This window comes from Onychomys torridus, chromosome 7, assembly GCF_903995425.1.
Source record: "Onychomys torridus chromosome 7, mOncTor1.1, whole genome shotgun sequence".
In the NCBI taxonomy this organism is placed as follows: domain Eukaryota; kingdom Metazoa; phylum Chordata; class Mammalia; order Rodentia; family Cricetidae; genus Onychomys; species Onychomys torridus.
In genome coordinates, this window is record NC_050449.1 from 101,853,705 (window position 1) to 101,864,804 (window position 11,100).

Here is an 11,100-nt window from a genome sequence, read left to right on the forward strand (position 1 = left end):
TTCCTGGATGTGGTGACACATGCCTTTAATCCTAACACTCAGAAGGCAGAGGCAGGCAAATCTCTGAGTCCAAAGCCAGCCTGGTCTCTACAAAGCTAGTTCCTGGACATCAAGGCTACACAGAGAAACCTGTCTCAAAAAACAGACGGAGCTGGGAGGTGGTGGTGGTGGTGGCGGCGGCGGTGCATGCCTTTAATTCCAACACTCGGGAGGCAGAGACAGGAGAATCTCTGTGAGTTCAAGGCCAGCCTGGTCTACAGAGCGAGATCCAAGACAGCTAGGACTGTTACATGGAGAAACACTGTCTTGAAAAATAAAAAAAAAACAAAAACAAAAAAAAACACAAAAAAACAGACAGAAAACAACACAATCAAGGCCTCTCACTGGCCTGGAATTTGCTGAGTAGGCTCGGCTGGCTGGCTGGCAAGCCCAGGGATCTTGTGTCTGCCTGGCTTGCACCAGGCTTTCACATGTGCAACACCACGCCTTGCTCCTCCTACCTCAGGTATAGGCTCTGAGAATTGAACTCAGGTCATTGCGTTTGGCTTGTAGAGCTTGAGCTTCCTCCCTAGTCTCTCCTTGAGGACTGTGTTTGTTGATCAAGATTATTCCTAGACTTCTGTCGTAGTCTGTTTTACTGCTATAAAGAGACACCGTGACCATGGTAACTCTTCTTTAGGACCAAACCCAGGGCATTGGGCTTGCTAGGCAAGTGCTCTACCACTGAACTAAATCCCCAACCCCATGGTAACTCTTATAAAAGGAAAGCATTTCATTGGGGTGGCTCACTTACAGTTCAGAGGTTCAGTGCAGGCAGACATGGTGCTGGCAGAGTAGCTGAGAATCCTACATCTTGCAGGCTACAGCGAATGGTCTGTGACATTGAGCAAAGCTTAAGCAAGAGACAAACCTCAAAGCTGTCCTCCACAGTGACATGCTTCCTTCAGTAAGGCCACACCTCCCAATAGTGTCATTCCTTATGATCTTATGGGGGCCAGTTATATTCAAACTACCACAATTTCACACTCCAGGACTTACCTTGACAAAATTTGCAGTATTGTTTACTGGTCCCTGGAATGGGATTTTGCACACAAATATAACCAGTCAGAACAACAATGCTGTGTAGTTGGTGACCTGGTCATATTCTTGGAGATAAATATAAAGACTTAAGAGGTAGGAGATGTGTCCGTCATAATTGAGTTAATGTCTAATGATCAGGATCCTCTAATCTGTTATGAATTTGTTAGCCATTGATCTACTTCTTGAGTTAGAGATAGAGACCTGAGGTCAGATGGTGCTGACAGTCTTCAGTGTTATATGTGACTCTGACCTAAGCTCCTCTTTTTCAGGGTGAAAAGGCTGACAGCTTTTATATTATAGAGTCCGGGGAAGTGAGCATCTTGATTAAAAGCAAGGTAAGTTTGGGTGGTGCTATGCCAGGAATGTGACTACCACTAATAAAGATTTAGTATATTTTTTTCTTATCCTGATTTTGTCTCTGGTGAGATGAGGGGTATTGACCTATAAATAAGAAAAATGTAAAAACTAATAAATACAGGAACACTGTATGATAGGTATATATGAGGTTGGATGTAAAGAAAGCATCGCTGTTTTTAAAACACTGCTAGAGAGCTGGAAGGTAGTTCATGCCTTTCATCCCAGCACTCAGGCAGCTCTCTGTGAGTTCAAGGCCAGCCTGGTCTACAGAGTGAGATCCAGGACAGGCACCGAAACTACACAGAGAAACCCTGTCTTGAAAAACAAGCAAACAAACAAAAACTGCTGGAGGAAGTTTCCATTACATTCCTATTAGGTCATTTGTGGATAGAGAGATGTTGATAATTGATGACCTATAGGTGGGAAGAATACTTTCTTTTTTCCTTTTTTCTTTTTTTTTTTTTTTTTTTTTGAGACAGTTTTGTGTGGTCCAGGCTGGCTTCAAATTCAGCTATGTATATAACTGAGGGTGACTTTGAACTTGTGATCCCTTGACTCCACCTCCCTTATGATTATAGGCATATACAGGCATAAGCTTATGATTATAGACATGTGCCATCATGCAGTTTTATCTGCTGTCGGGGATAAAAGGGCTCCAAGCATTCTAGCAGCTGAGCTACATCCCCAACCTGGGAGGAATAATTCTTAGCAGTAAATTCATCATAACCAAATATCCATTTCTTTTTTTATTCTTTTTGAGAATATGAATTTGTTGAAATAGTAAGTTACATATATATAATGAAATCTATTGTAAAATATATTTAGTAAAGGTTTAAGCTGTTGGCAGGGAGGATGTGGAGGCAGGAAGACCATGAATTCAACAATAGTCTAGACTGTAAGTGAGATCCTACCTTAAGACAAACAAACAGAAAGCAACTGGAGGCAGTGCTCTTATTACTGCCCAGCTTGATGCCATGCAGTGTACAAAATAAACTTCTATTTCCAGTTAAGAATAGATGAAAAACAAACCACTTACGTTTAAAACTGTCTAAATCATAGCTTAATTCTTAATTTAAAATAGAGCTGTCGGGGGCTGGAGAGATGGCTCAGAGGTTAAGAGCACTGGCTGCTCTTCCAGAGGTCCTGAGTTCAATTCCCAGCACCCACATGGTGGCTCACAACCATCTGTAATGAGACCTGGCGCCCTCTTCTGGTGATACATGTAGACAGAACACTATATACATAATAAATGAATCTTTAAAAAAGTAGAGCTGTCCAGCTGCTGAGATGACTTAGCAGTCTGAGTTTGATCCACAGAACCCACATGGTGAAGGAGAGAACCAGCTTCTACAAATCAACCTCTGACCCCCACATATGCAGTGTGGAACATGTGTGCACACACAATAATACTAATGCAACACAGTCAGGTTTCTTTAAATCAAGCTATCATTTTATATAAACAGTAGTTTGAAACTTCTGCTGGAGGGCCAGCCTCCAGGCAGCACCCAGGGTATGCAAAGAATCCATAGATGCAGCCATGGCTAGACTGTCCTATCTGAGGAGAAATAAGGAAACATTTGCTTTTTGATGGTAACTTTCTCTTTTACTTCATCTTGAAAAACCTTTCTCTAAAAATCTCTGTTTCCACACAGATACATTCTCCACACATCTTTACACATAGTTTCATCTCTTTTCACACAGCTCTCTCATACACACACTTCTCTCCACCCTGTTACATTTCACTCATAACTTGCATTTCTCTTCTACATCACTCACTCACCTCTTTACCCTACATACACATCTCTGTCTCCACAGCAAAAACTCTGGACAAATATGTTACATTTTCAGAGTCACAAAGCATTTCTTGAGTAAATAATAGGAGACAGAGCCATTCTGATAATCACATAAGGAATCACACGGGTTCTCTCAGGCTAGGGAGGTCAAGCTGACCAGCCAGTGAATGAGCAACAGCACTTGGCTATCAGCCAAGCTCCTCGTGAGCCAGGTGGGAGACATGTAAGGCTGAGAGGTATCATGGAAAGTGACATTGAAATTCAGGACCTAAGCAATAAACAGTTAGTTGGCTGAATCTCGAGCCTAGGAGTACTTGCAGAAAGCTAGTTGCTGAGAAAATTATGTCTACTAAAGTTGCTCTGTACATGACCTTGGTTCAACAGACACTTGGGAATTTGTCCTGGTGTATTCTCTACAGGGGAAGCTAGTCTGTTTTTAATTCGTTCTGAAGGCTTAGCTAAATGTGTGAAAGGCTATCTTTGTAGTTGAGAATTTTCCTGTGTCAGTCTGAGTATGAAAAATATCCTAGTATTTCTATTCATCAGAATTATACAGCTTAAACATAAATCATCTTCCTGACCATCCACAGCTATAAGTATGCCCAGTAGATGAAATATATACATGAGATAAACACATAGGCAGTGGGAAAACACCCATAGCAGTTTTTAGGGAAGAAATGTAGTAGCACATGAGAGAAATTACAGACAGAAGCAAACAGATTCAGTCAGTGACCCCCACAGTCTTTGCCAAGTGGGGGCTCCCCCGTCAGAGAATTATTGACCTGATAGGTTGACTTGGTGAATATCAGTTGTCATCTGCTGTATATTCTTACTGGCCCCTGGCACTCACACAATAATGCAGCACAGTAAGGTTTTTTAAATAGAGCTGTTATTTCACATAAAACAGTAGTTTGAAGCTTCTGTATTCTTTTAGTTGCAGTTTTTGAACTGCTGATACCTATTTGTACATTTCTCCAGTGTTCACTGGCACTGTCTGTCATTACAATATAGTGTTTGATGAGTGGACCAGAAGCATTGTGGCCCTGGGGAGTCAGGGAGCTTATCAGAAATTCAAAGTCTTGGGCTCTGCCTTAGACCTACCAAGTTAGACTTTGCATTGTAAGGGAGCTGTGTGATGGTGCCTAAGTGCTGTTCTAGAGAGTGGACTAAGTGGGCAGCAATATGTCTGCAGTGCCAAAGGATGCTTCAGAAGTTGGAAACAGAAGCGGGATGTGGACCATGCCTGTAATCCCAGCACTTAGGAGGTGGGAGCAGAGTGATCAGAAGTTCAGGTCTTCCTCAGCTACATAAAGAGTTTGAGGCCAGCCTTGGCTACATGACACTCTGTCTCAAAAAGAAAGAAAAGAAAAGCTGGGGGTGGTGATACACACTTTTAATCATAGCACTTGGGAGGCGAAATCAGGTGGATCTCTAAGTTCAAGGCTAGCCTGATTTACATAGTAAGTTCCAGTCCAGCCAGGTCTATGTGGAGAAACCCTGTCTGAGATAGATAGACAGATAGATAGATAGATAGATAGACAGACAGACAGATAAGAGAGAAAGGTTACATTGGTTCACCTGGAACAGCAGACCAGCTGCAAAGCTTAACAGGTCAAGGCAGAAGTGTGGAGGGATGAACAGGCTAAACACAAGAGTGTCAGTTTTAATCTCCACAGGGCTGGAGAGACGGGCTCCACAGGTAACACACCGCCCCTGCAAAGGGTCCGAGTTTGATTCTCAGCACTCACTCACGGCCGCCCCAGGGAGTCTGTCCCCTTTCTGGCCTCTGTGGACACCCACATTCATATGCACAAAGCCCACATACACATAATTAAAAATACGGTATTTTGAAAAACAGTGACACCACCAACAAAGAAGACCCAGCCAGATGGCTTATTGGGTCAAGGTGATTGTTCCAAAGCCTGATAACCTGAGTTTGATTCCCAGAATCCACCTGGGAGAAAGAGAGAACTGATTGTCACAAACAGTCCTCTGACTGCCACACCAGTGCTGTGGCATGTGCATGCCCACACATACACAAACACAAAAATAAAAGAGTGTAAAATGTTTTAAAGAAGGAATTGGGGCCAGAGAAATAGCTCAAGAGTTAAGAGTACTTACAACCTTAAGGACCAGATTGGATCCCAGCACTCATAACAAGCCAGGCATCCTCTAAATGCCTGTGGCTACAGCTCCAAGGTGAGTAGAGACAGGAGGGTCTGTCTCTGAGGCTTATTTTCCTCCAACCTAGGGAATAACTAAGCCCCACCTGCAGGGAAAAGCCCCGCTTCAGGAAAGGAATAGGTCAATGTTGTAGACGAGGATGGCGGGTGCTGCACACACAGGAACACAGCACCAGGCTATACAGATCCACATACCTTCACATACACACATAAATAAAAGATAAATACTAAAAAGTTCCCCCTTTAGGGCTGGAGGGATGGATCTGCAATTAAGAGCACTGGCTGCTGGAGCTGAGGACTGAACCCAGGGCCTTGTGCTTGCTAGGCAAGCGCTCTACCACTGAGCTAAATCCCCAACCCCCAAAATAACATTTTTTAAAATTCTCCAGGCAGTGGTGGTGCACGCCTTTAATCCCAGCACTGGGAGGCAGAGGCAAGCAGATATCTGTGAGTCTGAGGCCAGCCTGGTCTACAGAGTGAGTTCCAGGACAGCCAGGGCTACACAGGGAAACCCTGTCTCAAACAACAACAAACATTCTTTAAGGGGCTGGAGTAATGGTTCAGAAGTTAAGAACGTTCACTATTCTTGCTGAGGAAGTTCCCAGGCTCAGTTCCCAGCATTCATATCAGGTAGATCACAGTCACCTGGAACTCTAGTTCCAGGGGCTCTGACACTCACTCACATCTGGACTGCATGAGCACCTGAACATTCATACATACAAGCCAGCAGGTTCACACACATACACATAAAATCAGGAGGTAAACACACACAACACACACCCTTTAAGGGACCAGAGGGGTGGCTCAGCAGTTAAAGAGCATATACTGCTTTTCCAGAGGACCCAAGTTTGGTTCCCAGAATCCACATTGGGATGGCTCATAAATAGCTTCTTGTAACTCAGCTCCAAGAGATCTGGCACCCTCTTCTGGACTTCATGGACACCTGCACCTACACACACACACACACACACACACACACACACACACACACACACACACGAAAATAAGGTATTTTCAAAAACGGGGGGGTAAAATCTTTCAAAAATAACAAAGGAGGCTGGGGACATGGCTCAGTGATTAAGATCACTAGCTGCCCCTCCACAGGTCCTGAGTTCAATTCCCAGCAGCCACATGGTGATTCATAACCATCTACAATAGGATCTGTTGCCCTCTTGTGGCATGCAGGTATACATGCAGAACACTCATACATCACATATAAATAAATAAATGATTTTTTAAAAATAACCGAATTAGCCAGTCATGGTAGCACACTCCTGTATTCCCAGTTAGAGACTGAGACTGACTCTCATAATTTGCTGTTACGGCCTTACTTATCAGATGGATTTGTAAGAAATATAAAACACATATGAAACAGTAAATACAATATAACAAAATGTTTATAAAGGATATAGTCAACTTCTTAAGAATGGAGGTGCAGTGCAAATAGTGATTTAGAAGAAATGTCACTATAAAGAACAATACGAGACAGTCTCGGCCAACATAGAGTCTCGTGCTTTGGCTCCTCGCTAATAGAAGAATCACTATTAGGAAGAATTAGCAGAAGACCTTGTTGTGTTCAACTGTGCTTTAGTCACATCTCCCAGAAGAATTTGTAATCATCACAGAAAATGTTGGGCTTGACCAGCTCATGGTTAGCCATTATCTAAAATGTGTTAGGGCTTAGGTGGAGCCCCAAGTAAAACAGCCCTTCAGTTATACCAGACCCCAGACTTTGGTCTCTTGAGTTTACAGGGGACAGATAAGAGTTTCTGCAAAGGGAGTGCCTTAGTAATTTTGTTGAACTTTCTGAGAAAGGAATTTGAGTGTGTGCAACTGGACATGCCCAGCTGTGATCTTAGAATCAGCCCAGACCATATTCTTTACCTGTTGTAGACCAAAACGAACAAGAATGGTGGGAACCAGGAGGTTGAGATTGCCCACTGCCATAAGGGGCAGTACTTTGGAGAGCTTGCACTGGTCACCAACAAACCCAGAGCTGCTTCTGCCTATGCGGTTGGAGATGTCAAATGCTTAGGTAAGAAGAGTTCTTTGTGAAGGACTTACAAACCACCCCCAACCTTAGACAGTTCATAGTTGCTGGGGGAAGGGGAGATCTTCTTCATAAGGTAGCCACTGATAAGTTGCCCGTGATGTAATCCTAATTAAACTTTATCTTCCCCCTCCCCCAAAAAAAGACATGAGATTAGAAGAGTAGCAGGGAACTGGCTGGGAAGAGGAGGGGTGTGTAGAAGTGGGAGTGGGACAAGGGACAGGGTGGGGTGAGTATGATCAGAGTTCTAGACATCTGAAGATGCCATAATGAAAACCATTATTATGTACGATTCATATGTGCTAATAAAAACTTTAAAAATGAAAATTCTTTGTGCAATACTAATTTTTTTCTAATATACAGGGTTTGGGATTTGTTTTTTCCTGTTAACAAGCCTTGACTTATTCTGCTGACTCGTTCAGATCTAGGTCTGGATAGTTTGTGTACTTGAGTTCTTACAGCAAAGCTTTCTTTGGTGGGGGAGGTGTTGGGCATTGAAACTTAGAACCTTGTACATTCTTAGCACATGCTGCGCCACTAAGCTTTGCCCTAGCAGTCAGTTCTGAACAATCAGTACAACCCTGAGTAAGACAGGCAGGTGCTATATGCCCACAGTTAGTCTTCAGCGTAGATGCCATCCTGCTACATTCATACAGAAGCATCCCTTTCCAATATCCTAAAATTTCATCGCCTGGAACATGAGTAAATAGTTTGTTTAGAAAAAGGGTGACGGCTTGGGGATTTAGCTCAGTGGTAGAGCACTTGCCTAGCAAGCACAAGGCCCTGGGTTCGATCCCCAGGTCCAAAAAAAAAAGATAGAAAAAGGGTGACATGCAGGAGAGTACTTAAATTGTTCGTGTAAACAAATGATTCTCTCCCACACCTCTTTTTTTTTTTTTTTTTAAACAATGCAGTTATGGATGTTCAAGCATTTGAGAGGCTTCTGGGACCGTGCATGGACATCATGAAGAGGAACATCTCACACTACGAAGAGCAGCTGGTGAAGATGTTTGGCTCCAACTTAGATCTGCTGGACCCTGGGCAGTAGATGTGATGGATCTCAGAGCCTTCTCAGTGTGACACCAAAACCTTCCAGTCAGCCACAGAACACACACAGAAAACAGACACAACAGAACCGTTCTGCTGTTGTTACCGCCGTTGCCATTGCTGTGGTTAAGGGCATTGAGAAATCTTGAAAGTCCCCACTGAAAGATGGACAGAGGCTCCGCCCGCACCTCCACTTTGCTTCTGAAAGCCCATCATTAGACCACTTATGTAACAATTACTCAACCCAGTTTTCACATCTTTGGTTTAGAATGGCATGTCTCTCCAGCAATTGAAGTGCCTGATACAAAGTCCAAAGTGTAAACATCCTCCTTTCCTCTCTTGCTGCTAGTGTTGCTCTGAAAGTTACCTAAGGTCTGCAGAAACCTGTTGAACAACTGTAGACACCTCCACAGTCCTTCTCAAGGGAGGACATGGTACAGCCTTCAGTCTTCTCGTTTGTCCTTTGAGCAAGTCCAGTGTGTTCACAGTTGCTGCTTTTGCTTTCCCCATGGAAGATGGTAGCAGTTATAGTGGAGATCTGGGCCACACCATATAGCTCTGTCCAAGCCCATAGTGATGTTCGGAAAGTCCCAGTGAAGGCCCAGTAGGTCTATACAGAGCAGACGGGCTGATTACTTAGATTCACATTAGCAGAAAGTTTGGATTCAGCACTCTTGCCAGTAGTAGAGAGCCGGGAAAGATTTTCTGGGTTGGGGTTTTGTTGTTAGTTTTTAGCAAGTTTTGTTTTGTTTAACCTCTGTGCAGTTTGCTGTCCATTTCTAAGGAGCCAGGGCTAGCTGGTTAGGTCAGCTGGTTAGAGCATGGTGCTGATACAAAGAGCCAGGGTCTGGAGGTGTCATCACTTTATCTGACCTAAGTAGTTCCCTGAGCAAGCCTCACGATGCCTTGTTGGCAGTTGCTGCCACTGGTTAATGGCAGTGGGTGACAGGAGGCATGCTGCACAGAGAGCCCTCCTTCTTCAGCACTGTTGGGTAGCTTGGCAGTAATCTCCATTTTTAAACTCCTAAAAAAGAAGCTTTTTTTTTTTTTTTAAGGAAATTATTTCTCTACTTAGGGAATTCACCTTGGATATGTTTATATACATGGAGTTTGTCAGCTGGCTCAGACATTTGTCCTAAATACCTGTTTTCAGAACTTGGTATCATTGGGGAAGGAGGTGGGCATGGCTCAGTGGCAAAGCGCTTATGTAGCATGTGCAAGGCCCTGGGTTTGACCTCCAGCACTGTAATAAACCACAGAAAGGTTACCATTTCTAAACATAGACTTACTGTGAAGGCCTTTCTAACTGTCTCTCTCAGCTATTGCCATGGTCACTGTAGCCAGGAAATGTCCAGAGTAGATGAATCACTACAATTTTGGTAACTACTCACTTTCTTGTGTTCCATGAAGTAAAGCAGGACTCTTCCTTCAGACTGCCCTAAGTAGCCTAGGTTACAGGTCTGGAATTGCATGGTTGTAACTACTACTCCAAAGCAGGCAGCTAGCACTGGAAAATGCTTGTGGCGATCCTGAATTTTCCTAAGGTCCTTTTCTACGGTATTGCTTTATTAAATAAATCAGACCTTGTACTTTGACTGAATAATACCTGATTCTTGCAACGGTAAGAGGTGCATTGGGCTCCAGGAGCAGCCCAAAAGTCCAGCCCCTAGACCTTAGAAGAACTCTGAACCCCCACTCCAGCCTCCATGCCAGCATGGGTTAGGGCTGGCTTGAATCTCATGCCAGAGTTATTGCTGCAGGCTGCTAGGGGTGGGCTTTCTCAGCCTGCCCTCATACATCCCAGTCTAATCTTCAGAGCCCCCTGGTCACCCTTCCTGCCTCACTGATGGCTGTTTTTACAGAGTAGAAGTCATCAGGTGTAAGTTCTGCTCTAATTACTGATTGAACCCCCACTGCAGTGTGCCCCCTATGCTGGGGGCATGGGAGAGATTCATCCAGTCTGCAGAAGGAGACATTAAAGGAGCTAGTGTGAGCAGTTACCACAGTGCCAGGACCTGACAGTGTTCCAGTTCTCTGCAGCTTAGAGAATCAAAGGTGACAGACCAGGTGTTACTCAAGGTCACAGGTCACAGTGTTCCTGTTGTGCCAGCAATCCCACAGCTCTACAGCTGACAGTTGAGCCTCACAGGGGCGGGGGGGGGGGGGGGGGGGGCGCAGGGGGGGGGCGGGAGGGCAGACTGTCAGGTCCCTCTGTTTGCACCCCTCCTGAGGATTAGAGCTCCCATCTTCCCTGGCTTTGCTATTGACTTTGGCTGATAGAAAATAGTCCTCAGAGCCTTGAGGTCCACCTGCAGGGTTCTCCTTCCTCCCTGTCCCCAGCCTTGCCTACTCACTCTTCTGTCTCTGCAGGGTGGGCTCTTGTGTTCTTATCCTCTGAGTTCAGTCTTCATAAAGAATTCGATGTCCCTGATATAGAGTCTCAGAAATGGGTATTGAGCTTTTATTTTTTTAGCAGTGTAGTGAGCAAGTTCAGCAGCAAAGTGGGAAAGAAAGAAAAAACAAAAAGCTCTCCAGCTGGAGAGGCTGCGTTTACCCCATTGCATTCTCTGCTCATGATGGAGCCATTAGG

At 44.3% G+C, this 11,100-nt stretch overlaps 1 protein-coding gene across 2 annotated transcripts in view; it reads left to right on the plus strand.

Annotated features, from left to right (window-relative positions):
* Positions 1-10,110, plus strand: part of Prkar2a (protein kinase cAMP-dependent type II regulatory subunit alpha) — a 77,166-nt gene extending 67,056 nt beyond the window's left edge. For both annotated transcript variants that reach the window (XM_036193064.1, XM_036193065.1), the window contains exons 9-11: positions 1,350-1,415; positions 7,307-7,448; positions 8,378-10,110. In XM_036193064.1, coding sequence (XP_036048957.1) covers positions 1,350-1,415; positions 7,307-7,448; positions 8,378-8,511 — 342 coding nt within the window. In that variant the 3' untranslated portion in view covers positions 8,512-10,110. The remainder of the gene's footprint in view (positions 1-1,349; positions 1,416-7,306; positions 7,449-8,377) is intronic.
* The last annotated feature ends 990 nt before the right edge of the window (positions 10,111-11,100 follow it).